At 39.2% G+C, this 16419-nt stretch overlaps 2 protein-coding genes across 19 annotated transcripts in view; one reads left to right on the top strand and one right to left on the bottom strand.

Moving 5' to 3' along the window:
• The window catches only part of LOC121299787 (SH2B adapter protein 3-like), a 63459-nt gene extending 54184 nt beyond the window's left edge, over window positions 1-9275 (top strand). The window contains exons 6-8 of one of the 2 annotated variants that reach the window (XM_041227852.1): window positions 1082-1293; window positions 2144-2315; window positions 6897-9275. In XM_041227852.1, coding sequence (XP_041083786.1) covers window positions 1082-1293; window positions 2144-2315; window positions 6897-7210 — 698 coding nt within the window. In that variant the 3' untranslated portion in view covers window positions 7211-9275. Of the gene's footprint in view, window positions 1-1078; window positions 1294-2143; window positions 2316-6896 lie in introns of both variants that reach the window. The other variant, XM_041227851.1, reaches the window with a different exon arrangement.
• A 1998-nt stretch (window positions 9276-11273) lies between these two features.
• The window catches only part of LOC121299698 (ataxin-2-like), a 29749-nt gene continuing 24603 nt past the window's right edge, over window positions 11274-16419 (bottom strand). For 8 of the 17 annotated variants that reach the window (XR_005947452.1, XR_005947453.1, XR_005947455.1 and 5 more), the window contains 7 exons: window positions 15359-15552; window positions 14631-14763; window positions 14369-14514; window positions 13670-13906; window positions 12826-13000; window positions 11706-11806; window positions 11400-11446 (listed from right to left, as the gene is read on the bottom strand). Coding sequence is in view for 5 of the 17 variants with exons in the window: in XM_041227632.1 (XP_041083566.1) it covers window positions 11418-11446; window positions 12826-13000; window positions 13670-13906; window positions 14369-14514; window positions 14631-14763; window positions 15359-15552 (914 nt within the window). In the remaining 12 variants the exon portion in view is untranslated. Of the gene's footprint in view, window positions 11319-11399; window positions 11447-11705; window positions 11807-12825; window positions 13001-13669; window positions 13907-14368; window positions 14515-14630; window positions 14764-15358; window positions 15553-16419 lie in introns of those variants that run through there. The other 9 variants (XM_041227633.1, XM_041227637.1, XM_041227636.1 and 6 more) reach the window with 4 other exon arrangements.

The raw sequence follows: 16419 nt of genomic DNA, 5'->3' as shown, positions 1-16419 counted from the left end.
AGCAGTCTCTTTCAAAATAACGTCTTTTTACACAATGGACAGCAGATTTAAATGAGTCACGCTTTATTGTCAAGTTAACACGGCGCAAGTAATCCACGCTGCAATGTAAAAAAAAATAAAAAATTCAGTTGTGTGAGCTTTACCTGGGGTGTTAGGGAAAGGTGATACTGAAAAGGGAAATATCAAAAACAGCATTTCTGTCCTCTCTTTGTTTGTGTATATGCAAGGATAAAAGCTCACTTTTGTAACAAGTGAGCTTAAACACTCACAATCCAATGCATGACAAATAGGTAAGGACTTGGGTTACTGCATGACTTTTTTCTAAATATAAAAATATTCAAATATCCTTTTGTAAACTGATGAATATAGTTTATTTGCAAAATAAGTGGAGGGAGTTGTCCTGGAAACAGACTGGCTCATTTTAAGAGGGGTGTTGGTCGTATTGTACAGTACTGTTATTTGGAGCCTACGTAAACAGACCGACATAAACAGTTCTGTTTAAAATTGCTAGCTTTTTTGCTTTTGCTTTCATTCCGTGCACAGCCTGGCCAGGTGGAAATGTGTGTACAAGTTCAGGCCTGAGCAAGGATTACTGCTGTTGATGGGGAAAAAGTTACTTATCTCAGAAACCCAGCTTTCAATCTTTCTGCTGCTGTTACATCAGTTTTGTCAAAATGTTTGTGAATTCTGAGAAAATGCCCTGCAAACAACATCTCTAATTGTAACATGATGTAGGAGTGTGTGACATGTAGTTGAATGACTGAATACATCAGTTAATCTATTGCTGAGGCTGGGGCACTCTTCATTGAAACCTGCTTGCAACTCTGAGCACATTTTATAGCAGTAGTGTAGATTATAAAAAGAGATTTCTAACCGCTTTAGTTAGGTAAGCGGAACATATTTTAAAAGAGTGAGTTGTTTGCAAAAAACAAAAATGGCTTGTTTTTGTTTTACAGGAAACTTGTATTGGTGACGTTTTCAGCTTTAGCTTATAGGGGAACAATCTTCTTGGAGCAGTCTTGCAAACATCTGAAAATACACTGAAGCAAATCAATGCGTTTGTTTGTCTTTTTCCGAGGAGCTCCTCACTTTGCCCCGGCAGAGCAGATCTTCAACAAAACCGATCACTTCCTCTCCTCGTACCCCTGGTTCCATGGGCCCATCTCCCGCGTGAAGGCAGCCCAGCTGGTGCAGATGGCCGGTCTCCAGGGCCACGGAGTGTTCTTAGTGCGTCAGAGTGAGACGCGCCGCGGAGACCACGTCGTTACCTTCAACTTCCAGGGCAACGCCAAGGTAACGATGTGCTTCAGAACCAACAACACTTTTCTGAATCCTTCCTTCTCAAGTTTAGTGCACACAGAGCGTGGCAGGTTGCTGAATTGTTTTCTTTAGAAGCAATTCTTTTTTATTGGATTATAAGCTAGCACCTGATGCTTATGGAATTCTTTCGAGTTTTGTTTTTTATTTGATCTGGCACTGTGCTGTGCATAATAAACATCAAATAGAATATCTAGCAATGGTTTTCCCATACCAATGAGTCACATTGCTGGGAAAATCTCCCACTGTGGACGCCAGTCCAACACAATGCTTTGGGAATGTGTGACTGGTTTGTAGCGCTTTTGGTTTCTCTTACACAGCCTCTGAAAGTTAAACCCACTTCCAATGCTAAGCACTGCTTGCTTGCGTTTTGTGACTAAGCTCGATAACAAGCCCACATACCCAGGCCCCCTTCCCTCAGACAAAGTCATTTCCTTTCATGTAGTAAAATATATCTACACAGTTCTGCTTTCGATGTCAAAGCCCCCATTCTCAGCGTAGCCCCTCAGCAATTCTGACTTATTTCAGACACATTTATCACACTAGTAGTGTCCTAATACCTCTGCAGAAAAATGTTATAGCAGTGAGAAGGCTATGAGAATAAAAGTAATAAACCATCCCTATAACTGCTGACAACTGCAAACTTGATTTAATTAGTGAAAAAGGGCTTTTGTGTTTACAAGTCCTTAGCAAAATGTTTCTTGAAAGGTTTGTGAATAGAGCCCTAACAGCTGTTGACAGAATGTGATAGTCTGTGCTGAGCTGCACTTCAGTGCCCTGCTGTGGTTCTTTTCACTTGCTAACGAGTTTCTTCTGTTTGTTGCAGCACTTGCGGCTCTCGCTGACAGACAAGGGGCAGTGTCGAGTCCAGCACCTTCGGTTCCCTCGCGTCATTGACATGCTCAATCACTTCCGGCTGTCCCCCATCCCACTGGAGAGCGGCACAGCCTGCGACGTCAGACTGTCCAGCTATGTGGTGGCCAGCACCAGTTCTCAAGGTACGCCTCGCCAGCTGTCTCTGTCCTGCTGCCTCTCATTAAGCCTCTGCCACACCATTCATTCTCCATTACAAGAAAGTTTAAAGTTTCGTCAACGTATCATTCTGGATAACATAAAACAAAACGTTTCCTACTTTATAATGAACTTTAATGTTACAAAATGAAAAACAAAACGCATTGAGAGAGCTTAAAATAACCTGTTTCATACACCAGAGTTAGAAGTGATCTTGGGGTCTGTGAAACCTGAAATTAATGTTTAATATTTGTTGTATTTTGTTTAAGAAAGATAAAGCATGCTTCTATAGTTACTATGAACATGTGAGGATGGCTTAACACAGTAAGTGGATTTGCCCCCCCTGTGTTAGTAGGCGGTAAGGCTGAGGGCAGCTCAGTTTGCATGTTGGAATGGGGTGTGTTTTTATTCTCTGGTTTTGGCATCGCGTGGATTACGATACTGCTTATTGACCTATTCAGCATCTTACTTCCCATTCAGTATGGGCTGTCTGATCAGTATAGCAAGACATAGTTACACCCGTGCAGCCCTAATCTAGGTCACAGTGACCGATTTATTTAAAAGTTCTGGATAATTCGCCTCGTTTATTGAAGCTTGTATATTTGTTCACAGAATACTTATTTTTTTACAGACAGTAAATCATCAAAATAATCAAACTTTATAGACACATTCTTTACCACAAATTCCTGAGTTTCTCAGAATTCTGAACAGCTTGTGACCTACTTTTGCACAGGCTCGTTACTGTTTAAGCCTTTTTTTATTTGTAATATTTGTTTTACTTTTAAAGACTATTTGCATAAGTACCCGTTTGTAATGCACAAGCTAATTCAGACAATATTTAGAAAGTACTGGGTAAAACATGGTCTACCGTGGAAGTAGAGGCAGGATAGTGAATCATTTGAAGACACCTACATTCATCCCAGTTTGATCATAGGTGCTGATCAAAATATTCACAATCCTGGAGAAAGCGTCCAGGTTTACTTTCATACATTTGCTGTGTGCTGCTGTTCTGCGCAGTAACGTACTCTACTCCAAATGACATTTCTGTTATAATGTAGCCCCATTGTGACACATGGAGGTACTGGAACGTTACTTGTACTTGTAGTGTTGGGCCTCCATCTGTTCTACTTAGCCAATAATTGATGCCCTACATTTGCACAGAGGTGTTTCACGGTGTACAGCTTTCCATTGAATTGACAAGGCAGTCTGGTATGGAGAATGTGTGCACAGTGGCTATCTGCTATATGTTTTAAAATAGCACGCGCCTCAATTCTTAGAATAGGGGAGCGTGCATCAATAAGAAAAAAAAAACCAACAACAACATTGCATTAATTGCCTACTTTTTGCAGCTCCACGCTCTACACATGAAAATACTTCACACAGTCTGACATCTGTTTGGTAGCTAAAGCCACAGAAGTCATTAAACAGGAAATATTTTGTTAATTTCTAAGAAAAGGTTTTTTTTGCTGTATGGTTCTGTTCTTGGCAAGTAAGTGACCTTTTACACCAGTGGTTTCAACCCTAAAGATGCTCATACAATGCAAAGATCATTTTGATTATGGGTTGATCTGGGTGATAAGATGGCTATATACAACAGTGCTCATAAAGCCTTTCTGTGATGCCACCGAAAAAACAAAATCTTTTAACAAGTAGGAATTAAACAGTACTTCACAGGTAGCAGAAAGGACTGCCTAATACACTACAAAGTAATGTGTAATTCTACGCCGGTCTCATGTATGTAATAACATGTATGTTATTTCAAAAGGCTTGACGATGAAGACTGACATTTTATTGTGGAATGTACTTATTTATTCATTCATTCATTCATTCATTCTTTAACCAGGAAAAACCCACTAAAACAGAGGCCTCTTACAAGAGTGTCCCGGCCAGATGACCAGAAACAGGACAGCAGTAATTTCACATCCCTAAAAATAACATCACTCAGGACATTCACATCATACATTGTCAGGGATCAGAAACAGTTACACTTTGATCATTATGGATGGATGGATAGAATTCTCCCAGTTATATTTAAAAATATTAAAAGAAAAACATGTATTAACTTAAATGAAACTAACATGCACACTATGACGACCATCTTGATTGTATTAGAAGGAAAAAGTTTATAGAAAAAGAAACATAAGGAGAGAAATGGCAGATGAAAAGACACAGCAGACATATAAAAGCAAATATTCATTCACAACTCCAAACTGCCAAAAAGCACTGGCTGTCTAGTTGTTATTTAATCTTTTGATACAAGTTTCTGACCTAGTAGAGGGTTGAAGCTGGAGAATGTATTAGCGCAGTGGTTTTTTTTGTTTTCATTTGAGACATCTGCATAGATCTCTCTGTACGAGGACTACTTTTCTCAGTCTGTTTCATGGTTCATCAGATCCGTTCAGAAATGGAAAACTGGAGAAATCTACCCTGAAACACTCCCCATGTGGATCCCATCTGCCCAATCCCCAGCCCAGGCCCTGTTGCCAGAGCTGCTCTCCTTGCAGTCACTCTCTCTCACACTCTCTCTCTCCCTCGCTGCTATATTTGGTTGTGTTCTGACAACGCGTGGGAGACACTGTCCCCGGCTTCCAGTTACAAGAAAGCCGAGTCCCAGCTAGGACTCAAAGGCTCGTTTTCCAAATGTACTCCGCTGTGGTTTGAATGGCTGGGAAAGCCCTGATCCTCAAGGTGGTTGTTTATCAGAGCCCCACCCGCTCCAGTACGGACGTCCGGCTCCTCACAGACCAGCAACAGCAAGGCTCTGAGCTGCCAGCCTAATGACTTAACAGAACAACCCACAAAAGACAACTTAAGGATCCTTTCAGGTGTGCTAGGAAAGAGTACATGTTGGTAGAAGCATATCCATATGCTTTTCATGGTGGCAAAGCTGTTTAAACAGAAAGAAATTAACATGGATTACTCGCATGCTACAAAGCCTTTAGTTTTTCAGGACACACTGTACTATACAGTAAACTCCCTCCATGGGAGCAGCTTGCTATAAAGCCCTAAGTGGGACCGCTCTCCCTGTCAATCTGGTTACACATGCTTGGTGGTTAATATGCATAGCTTCCATCTACCCAACTCTCTTATTCCAGCAGAATATCCCAGTCCTGGAGAACAGCAAGCGCTGGGATCCAAACTTCTGACCGCCCATGACAGGGCCAGCCAGTCAGAGCCAGGAGGAGGGCGCTAGAGCCACCTAGCACAGCCTGGGTGTTACTGCAGGGTTTAAAGAGAGACCACCGAACAGAAATACCATATTTAAATGCTGCTTTTCTCCTGTGGTACAGTAACTGACATTCAATTGACCAGCATTCACAAACCTGTAGTCAGAGACCCTCTTTCATACCAAACAGTTCTTTGAGAAGTTGAGAAGTAGCCACTTTGCTGAGCCTGTTGAGTGAGAGAGAAGGGCCCCAACCTCATTTTGACAGGTAACGAGGGACAGCTCGTTTATTGTGGTTGGTAGTTATGGCAAGTTCTTGTTAAGACCATGCTGAGTGAACTGAGAAGAGGAAGCAAGAAACCCAAAGCAGAGTCACCTGCTGTCTGCTGCACTCGCACTTCCTGCTACCCAATGATCTTCCACAAATAACACCAAAGCCTGCAATGAAAATCATCCAAGATCTGAATCACATTCTCTAGTTCTCTTACCAAATGTTAAACTGCCAGCACCCCCCTCCAAAATAAACAAAAGCAAAGAGTTTAGTAACTGAATAGATATGCAGTATATACTGTTTACACACTGTAAATACTGAAAAGATAAACAAGCAAATCAAACAAAATACCAGCCATGCATGCATCATTGCTTCCTGTGTTGCTTTCAGGGGAAATATTTAACTAACCTTAACATTCACCTGTCACAGTTTCTGTAAAACTCAGATGTTCCAGTAATTGTTTTTGTAGGTTTGTTTTTCCCCAAACAAAGGTCTTAGTTAGCATTTTCCAAGTGGTTTGTGGGATTTTTCATTCTTCTAGATATTCCCCCTTTAATATGCATTAGTGAAACATCGTCAGTTTGGCTTCTTGACAGATTTCATTTCCTTTGGGATATTAGAGCCACAACATTGTCAAAAGCTATGACCTGCTCTGAGATTATTTACTTTGTTCTGAGATTTGCTGCTTTTTATCACGCTTATTATCAGTTATGGATTCCCTGGCCCCTGTAATATATAATATTCATTCATCTATTTGTCAGTTCAGAATATGTTCATAACCCTTACTTCTCACCAGAAGTGCTTTTCTAGTTTCAATAAAAATAATATATATATTTATATAAATGTTGGATTGCGGTTAATGATGTTAAGGTTGTACTTTACTGATAAGGGATTGTTTTGAAACACAGGAAAGAAAATCTACAAAACAGTACCAAGACCACACTTTGGACATTTGTCCGAGAAAGTTCTATGGTCCCGGTTCCATCTGGGGGCACTTTTTTCTACTGTTCTGATGTGCAGATTGTGCATGTTCTTAATCGTAGCAATGAAGCAAAGGGAGTACTACATGTTTTTTTTTTTTTTTTACAACATACTCACTTGCTGTAACGGGAGTTTGTTGTTTGTTTGCAGGTCCAAACGCTTCCACCACTGCAGTCTTGGCACCCTTCTCCCACCACCGCTGGAGCTCAGAGCCTAGCCTGGCCCATATCAGCACAGCCAACTGCCCACGAGTGCACACCCTGGACAGCCTCCACCAGCACTCCGAGCCTGAGCAGATCTTCCACCTCGTGACCCCACGAGAAGACCTTCCTGGGGCGCTCCGCCACAGTGACTCCATTGGGGTGCAGCCCCGCCAGCTGCAGCAACGGGACACAGACTACCAACTAGACCCACCCTCAGGGGTCCGCAAACGTGCCATTGACAATAATTACATGTTCCTTTAACGGGACATGGATCGCGAGACACAAGCGGACTTGTGAACTAGCAGGAGGCAGACATTGTCTCGCCAACCATTAAAACTCTTCAGGGAGAAGAGCTTCAGTGAATGTATTTTTTTTATTATTATTTTGGGCATGGGTGGCTACTGGATTTGAGAGTGAAGTTTGCTTGTAACCTTATAGGCAGAACCTGGTCCTCAGGTGTCTGGCATACAGGTGTCTCGCATGCAGATTTCTTCCTCCTGTTAAAGGGCCATGTTCTTTTAAAAAAGTTGTTAGTTCCTAATAAAAAATGTACAAGCCTGCCTTAATCACAGCTTTTGGCTTGTGTCTGAACTTAATGGTAACTGCCAACAAAACTGCCAGTAAGGTGTACCGAATAGGACGTTTTGAGACAATAAATAACAGCAATCCTACAAAATCAGTGCTGGAAATACTTGTCAAGACTAACATCTATAATCTACCCAGAATCAACAGAAAGCACCATCTCCTTTGAGATAGACAGCGGTTCTACATATTTTCACTCCCATACTGTAGCACTGCAGGCCCCAAACTAAAAAACATTAAATCATGATTTTAATTAAGCTTTAGCATTTGTAAAAATGTTTGTCAGATTTGCTTTTGTTTTCCAGAAGTTTTGCACATTATATTACAAACTTCTGCAAAATAAAGCACAGAAAAACAAAAACAACCTTCTAGTTAACTTTTGCTTTTCGAAAGTTGATTTTGTAATCTTTTTGGTTAGCCCTTCTATATATTGTACATTAATGCAGTAACACTAACATGATTTGGCAAAAACACATGGGCAAGTGATTTCCCAGTGCAAATAAAGCACCAACATTTAGATAAATGGGTTAAGAGTATCTTTACAGATAGAAGTTCAGACACAAGTCTACAAGAACCCAGAAGGGTTATTTTCTTTTTTCATAACAATTAATACCTCAGATTTGATTTCAATGACAGTATTACTGCAAAGCAGTAACTGTAGCTTGCTTCCTTTTTCCAAATGGCTTTCAGATGGTAAGTAATCCGTTTTTAGTACTTTCATATCAAGCTGTATAAATGAAGCCTCCTCCTCTCTGTAGCAGGGTTTCTTTTGAAAAACACACACAAACAAAAAACTGTAGACCCATATTTATTTCATCTTTTCATCTCGGAGGAAAATCACTTTATCAAAAGCAATGTCTGACTTGAGCTTTTCTTTTGTATTGGTTGCATTTCTGTAAATTATACAGTATTTATGTTTTTATAGTGTATCCACATTATATGCATACTGGAGGAGGATGTTTCCAAGCACAGCTGCATAGTGGAACTTTGTGTTGAAGGTAATATTGTTCCCCCACTGCCTCTTGGTCTGTGTTTAAGCTCTGTAAAATAACATTCTTATACACATGTATCATTTTTTTTTAAATTATATAGCACCTATCATGGGTAAGATGCAAAATAATAAACTTCAATTCAGTTTCAGCACACCAAGATGTAGTAAGAGAAGTGAAACCTGACATGGGTGCGATTCCCAACACAGAAAAATTACATCTAAGAAAAAAGAAAAAGGGGGGCGTTCTCTGTGTATATGAAATAATTAAAAAAATACTGCCTTATACACAGTGTTCCACTCCAGTAAGACCTTTGTTAATTCTACTAATATATAAATGTATTTATCTATACCCAGTTATTTTAGCTACAACAGATAATATTGACCCATCTGATCAGACAAAGGCAAACTAGTCCTGATTTTCCTGTAGTACAAGACATTTGAAACTTTTATAATCTACTGTATTTAACAGAAACAATGCACAAAATGTAAACAATTTAAAATGTTGCCTGTATCTTTAATGTATACTATAGAATGTATATTTGTTTTAACCAAGACATTAAATATTTTAAATGTATTGTTTGCAAGCACTGTACATTAAGATGTAAACTCATTTATATTATAAGGTTAGGTAGCCCCTATCCTATCCCCAAGTAGCTCAGCTTTCTGCAATAGAAACCCTACTGCAAAGATGAGCAGTAAATGAAACTACTTCCACTGCTTATGCATTTTACCAGATTATATGTATGTATTATATATATATATATATATATATTATATATATTATATATATATATTATACACACATTACATTTTATTTTCACATAGCTAATAAAAACAGATTTATGACAAGCATTATAAGTTGCCTTGTATATTTGTATTCTGAAATCCTTTCCATTAAAAATGACACTTAAAGTAGAGAAAATAGGAATGCTTTTCAAAATGTCACTTGGGCTATTGTTGCTCCATTGGCTTCTCCAGGTAGTACACAAACACTTCACATTGCACAATTACAGTAATGATGCTCTGTATGGATCTGGAACTACTCAAAATAAATTTAATTTCAGCATTTCTAATTTCAGTATTATTGCAGGATTAATAGTTAGTAATAAAACCAGGAGAAATGCAGTTGTCATTTAAATGAACCCTACTCTGTTCATTTCAAACAGGCACACATGCGGGGTCAACTGCTTTCATTTCTACTTGAATACATTCAACTCTACATGAATATTTACACTTTAAATCCTGGGCAAAGCTGACTAAAATCCAATGGCCAAGATCCTTCTGAAAGAGATAGGACTTCTTGAATAGCCTTTACAAATGAAACCCGATTGTAACTCATTACCGCCATCATGTGGTTGTTCAGTACCAAACATCCTTCAACTGAATAATGCATACACTGGACATATGCTTAATGCCATTGATCAATCAGCTAAATACAATTTTTAAAAAAATTTAAAAAAAAAGAGATGTACATGTTTCTACTTACCCATGAACCACAGTATGAAACAGCAACCTTTCCTTAAAAGGAATTTATATGAGCAGAAATGTCATGTCATACAAAATACTACTAGACCTATTAAAGTCAGAGTAACCACATTTGCTTATATGCAGAGTAGTAGTTCTGTGAAAAATAGCCAACTACTTCATGATGCTGACCAAACATGTTTCTGCAGGAAGAGTCATACAAAAACTTCTTATCTTTCTCAGTAATCTCAAAAAATTTCACATTTGAATTTAACATTCTTGTACTGTATATGTAACTTCAAAATGTTGCCATTATGTTGTTTTATCGTGGAATTAAGTATTAACACATGCTAATGTCTGTATTATAATCTGTTCATAACTAAACAAAGTGGCTGATTGCATTTCACACATCAATATTAATAATCCTGATGTGGGTCAACATGCATGACTGTTTGACCTTATGGTTTCCTGGAAAAGTGAGCGTTTTATGTTCTGGCACTCAAAGATAAACATGTTCAGACCATCTGTGGAGCACAAACCAGTTTGAGATCTGTTTTAACCTAGAAAGTACAACTGAATCTCAAACTATGAAAAGCAATCCAAGTCAATACCCGTTTACTGTATCATTTACTAAAAAATAGTAATAAAACTATGCATTGTACCCTGTTGTACTGTATAGCCATCATTTACTTACCTCTTTGCTAAACTTGTAAGCAAAAGCAAGACCTTTTTTTTTTTTTTTTAGAAAAATCAAGAGACTGAAGAGGTTTTGTCAGTTTTAAAACTTTTTTTTTTATTTTTTTTAACTTTTTTTTATTTATTTATATTATCTACAAAGTAAAAGTTACATAACTGTTGGGCGACGATGGGTCACCTCAGCAATCATGATTCATAAATAAATCAAACTGTTTTTGCCAACCAGATTTTGTTACAAGATTTTTTTTTTTTTTTTTTTTTTTTTTTATTTCAAGCTTGGTTAGATGAGAAGGGTCTCCAAGTCCTGACAATCTTGTTAAATTTTTCACTGGTTGAAGAGTTTTATAACTTACAAGGCTCAGGGGAAAATAAAGTTCCACTTATCAGCAAGCTGAATTGGATGAGGTGGGAGGCATTTGCAGGGACTGATTGAATAAAATACACTAACTTGGAGGGAGGTTGGTTAAGTTATGAAAACTCTTTAGTCAGTCCAGAATCTGTCCACTGCAAGTTGACCGGTTAGCATTCCTAATTAGTTTACAAGAAAGCAAAAGTTTAGCATGATGAGAAAATGCAGCCGTCTCTCTTCAGATCGGTAGAAGCAGGTTGGGTGGGGAGGGAGTCGATTTCTCCAGCCTTGAGGTGAACGCTCTGCATCTCTTATCGTCGTCTACCTTGACCCCGGCCCTCGCCCTCTCCTCATTCAGCCTAAATTTCTCCAGCCTTGAGGTTCTCCTACAACTGCTGCTGATGATGAGCTTGCACTGGATAACGAGAAAAAAGGAAATCATTTGAATGTACGATCTTTGATAAAATATTTGAAGAGAGTCACTATCTTACCCACTTTTAAATCCTCCATTCTTATTCTGAATTTAAGACTAAGCAGCATCTAAGAAACACTTAACCCTTTAATACCTGTGAACAATCTACACCCTTTGTAACAAACAAGTTAATCTTTTCCCGCTTAGAACCTGCTGCAACAAGACAGCACTTCCCTTTTAGAAATATCAGCAGTTACTGTACCTGGGGGGGTGGCCAAGTCATCAATAGGTAGGATAGGGTTAATAGGCCATCTCATCTTCTACTGACCTGACATAACTGACGGTAGCCTGCAATTATCACAGCTACATATTAAACACAGTGTATTAGGAAATAGATAATGGATAAATATAAAAATGTACATATAGTCTGAAATATCAGGGCAGTATCTTCCTTTGTGTCTGTTCAAAACAGCATATGACCTTCACTATTTACTTCACTCACTCCCTTTCTTACTTATTGTCTTATGAAATGGATATATTTAATATTTCCTTTAACCCTTCACTCAAATCCAACAACAGGATAAGCAAAGGTCAGCTTTACTGAGAATAAAACGAATAAATACATAAACCACCCCACCAATTAAACACGTTACCAATACATTAATAAATGGAAGGGGTACTCAAATGTTGCTTTACGTTTGGCACAAATGTTCTGTATGGCTATAATTACAGCGGTTAAAACTGGTGATATTTGATTTAAAAAAATAAAAAAATAAACACTCAAATTGCTTTCCAAATCTAAACCCCAAATATACTTCCAACACCCTCCCATAAGTCAATTAAGGGTATTTCAATATTCAGTCTCTTAATAACCAGTCTCAATTTTATCTTTTAATTTAAGCATTTTAACTAAGGTTAATCTGTTCACAGTATGAAAATATCTAACACATTTAAATAACGTGTAGACAGATGAGATGGAAACAAATAAAACATTTAAATCTCCTGACAGTCCTTCTTAAATGATAAATTTCCCTTAGTTCCTTTCTGAATTTCATAAAAAAGAGAGGAAGCATTGAACTGGATCCTTTAAACTACTAGAACGTATGTTCACTTGCTCTTACAGCGTTTCCCATTCCTTCCCTCAGAGACTGCTAACAGTTCAGTTTATGTTCTTCCAACCCGGTGTTATTGTCTTACAAGGTAACAGGATAGTTACTTCAGATCAATACAGACTTGAGCGCAGTTTTATGTGCATTGGAAACAAGTGCAGATTTAAAGAGTTATTCAAGTCTTGGTTGAAACAAAAACCTTTGATGTTAGATGTCCAGAAGGGCCAGTGTTGGGAAGCTCTAGAGGAGAAGAGTGCCAGCCAGTGCCCTTACCTGTGGGGTGTGCCATGTAAGAGAAGTGCGTGGTTGAGGAGACTGGAATGGGAGGCAATGCATTCTGAGGAATGGGAGGCTGCGGACCCCCCGGAGGCTGCGTCGCCATCAGCATCATAGGTGGGTGTGTTGGGGTGGCATGGTGAGGGGGTACCATTCCAGACTGCACATGGGCCTAAAAACATTAAAATACATATATTAGGCATTTACAAGCATCTTTCACACCATGACGTTTGGTGGTAATTGTGCATACACTGAAAAGAAAATGGAAGTGAATATTTCAGTTTTCTTGCAAATAAGAATTATAACTGGCCTGTAAAGCTTGAAGCAGATAGCAATATTATTAAAAAACTAGAAACACAGGAGGCAGAACAGCTTTGAGAAGTAAAATATGTGGAATAAAAAATAAACAGAACTACAATCTACCATAGATCTACCATAAATCTCTTGTGATCCACAACTGCTTGGACCAGCTATAACACACGGGCAGAAATGTTGTTTAATTTGTAAAAATATAGGATATCCTATTGTAAACATTCAAATACATTTACAGCATGTTAAGAGAATTTGACCCTTAACGGGTCATTACGGGGTACACTGCAAAATGGTAGTGTTACATATTACATATGAACTCGTTCAATTAGCTTTTAGCTGGGAAAAGGTATTGTATAAATACATGCAATAAAAATGTTGATTCTATGAACATCCTTTTCACCAGCTAAATTGGAAAGCAGAAAGCAGTTAACCCACAACTCTCATTTCCAGGGGGGTCTTATTGTACCCTTTTTCTGTTGAAGTCACAGGAGAGACCCATAAGCCGGCAGGACTGGTAGTGTTTCCTCACCTGAGGTACATGTGCCATGTGCGAGGGGTTGTAACCGTGCTGCATTTGCTGGGGGTGAATGTAGACTGCCTGCTGAGCCGAGGGGAAGCTGGTCTGTGGAGACTGCGGGTTGGGACCAGGCGTCATGGAGGGTGGGGTGGGGGTCAGCGTGGAGTAGATGGGCTGCTGCTGTGGGTTCCCCAAGTGAAGAGCCTGAGCCGCCTGGTGCTGGGCGTGCTGTTTTAACAAATACATAAACTTCTTCAGTGTTACAAAACTCTGCGAGAAAGTTCAGTCCAGCACATGTTTAACTTGCATATAATAAACAGCAGTGAAAAATGGCCCGTGGGTAATCCAAGAACAGGCAAGAATTCAAAATGCACTAAACAGGACATGAACAATGGTCGACATTAAATTAAGAACAGGGTTAAGGTGCTTGACAGCAAGCCTATAGAAGAAATGATATACTCTATACAACAGGCACAAACATTTTACGTGCTGTAAAACCCTGTATTAAACAATGAATGTATCAAAGCAATTAGGCCAATGGGGTGCACTTCTACGTATTTCCAAGCTGCTGAATCCCAAAAACATATTTATTTCTACATGGGGTTGGGATTTCTACATTCCTGCATTGTTCAAAGGTAATACATTTCTTAAATATGTATAAACTTGTTCAAAAAATGGAGTCCACTGCTTTAAAAAGGAGTAAAGCCTTACCTGGACGGGGCTGGGTGCAGGGTGGCTGCCAGCATGCTGTCCTTGCTGCTGCCCAGTCGGGGTGGCAGAGGGCTGTGGGTGCTGGGGATGATGGTGCAGGGTGGCATTGGGGTGAGTGTACTGCTGGGGGATAGGACCCTGGGACACTGCAAAACAAAAAGGCAGAATATTTAAAAAAAAAAAAAAAAAGTCTCAAGTGTGTTATTCCTTTAACCCAATTAAGTATGGTATGGTTTACATGTAAATGAAAAGGTACCCTTACCATACATTGTGTGAGTTTGTTCTGAAGCACCGTACTGTGTTGTTGAGGAGGAGACCAGGCCAGGCTGCCCATGGGTTGGAGGAGCCATCATCCTGCCATTGCTCTGCAACACAGGGCTGTAGACATGTGGAGGCTGGAGGGAAAAGACATTTTTTAGTTTTTTGATTTTTTTAAGCAACAGTTCTGATCAACTCATCACTGACACCGCTGCTTTCAACATGGGCCAAAAATGTAACTACTAAAAAAAATTCTTAGGTGTTTGTTTAATTTGCAAATAAAGTTGCTCAGTTTCTAGCTGCTCTCATGCAGAAAGTAATATAAAAATTATGGTGCTTGGAAGTTCTCTCCACATCTGCACTCAAGTGTGCTAACAATGTGTACATAAAGGACAAACAAGACAGAGGTTCTCAGACCCTGCTTTACTCATGTTTTAAAAGGTACCCCATCTTCAGAGATGGCAATATACAAGAGATTTGGTAAGAAAAAAAAAATCCAAAAGAAAAGGAGGAGCCAGATATTTTTGACCAGTACAAATGTCATATTGGGAGTCTGTGGCTAAAATTGAAACCCTTTCTTTGCTCTTTACATAAGACCCCAAAATCTCAAAAGGTCAATCCTTCACATTAGCATAAAACAAACTAAATACCTACAGAGTTTGATCTGCCTGGTTGTAAAAATGTAGTAATAACACTAACTCAACTACAAAATAATCAATAAAAATGTGCTACCTGTGACTGATAGTGTGGTACTTGCTGCACAAGGGGTTGGTTGGCGAACTGCTGAGGGCTGTAGGTCACATACTGTGCAGAGTACGCTGGATTGGGAGCCACGATAGGTGGCCCTGCTGCAGTGGCAGGGTGGATCATGGTTGGGGTGCCCGGAGGGTGATGCTGATCTGGCCTCTGCTGGGACATGTTTGGAACTAGGAAGCAGGCAAAGAGAAGGATGGGCTATAAAGATTCAGCACAATAACAAACACTACACTTGAACACTAAGACGACACAAAATATTACATTTAAAATCAATTGTTATTATTCTGAAATGTGAAGCGTTTTCTGTGGTAAGAAAAGGGCATATATCCAGTCACCTTTATATTGGTGATTCAACTACAAACACAGGTCTGCTGAACAACCATCAGAACTGGAACTAATTAGCCTCTTGCTTTCCAGTTTTCCCAGAAGGTTTGGAAGGTAATGGAATCTGAACTACCCTTGAACAGGGGTTCTCTTTGCAACAGACCTTGCCAAAACCTGACTCTTACACAGGATAAATTGCAACTCTTCAGCCTCCAGCACATTCAATCTGAAACATCTCACAAGCACTGCATTTCATCTCAATTTTTCAATGAAGGAAAGAATATCTGAGGCTGTAATATGTGCGTCCAACATGGGACTGGAAAGGGAAAACTAATGTTGGACCTGGTCCGACATAGGACCGCAAGGGGTTAAAAACTGAACAAGTATTAAATTTGGATTACAAGTCATGTTAAATCAGACATTTTGAAGACTGATCCCCCTACATAAACTCACTGTTGCAACACCTGCTTTGTGTCCCACATTCCGCATGAATTCCTAACTGATCAGCTATGTAAACCACACTCTGTAAACATTGAGCATGCTAGCAGAAAAGTGGAAAAGGCTACTGCACAAACACTCGGGACGTTTTAATCACCAATGTGGATCTACAGTTCTTACACCTCCGATTCACAGCCAAAAGTTTCACGGGGAACAGTCCAACATTTAGCTCTTAAAACATTTTCTTTGGTTTACAGTTATTAAATAAAACTTCA

Source organism: Polyodon spathula, chromosome 25, assembly GCF_017654505.1.
Source record: "Polyodon spathula isolate WHYD16114869_AA chromosome 25, ASM1765450v1, whole genome shotgun sequence".
Classification (NCBI taxonomy): Eukaryota; Metazoa; Chordata; class Actinopteri; order Acipenseriformes; family Polyodontidae; genus Polyodon; species Polyodon spathula.
Note: the sequence above shows the minus strand (reverse complement) of the source record. Positions and strands in the feature narration are given on the sequence as shown.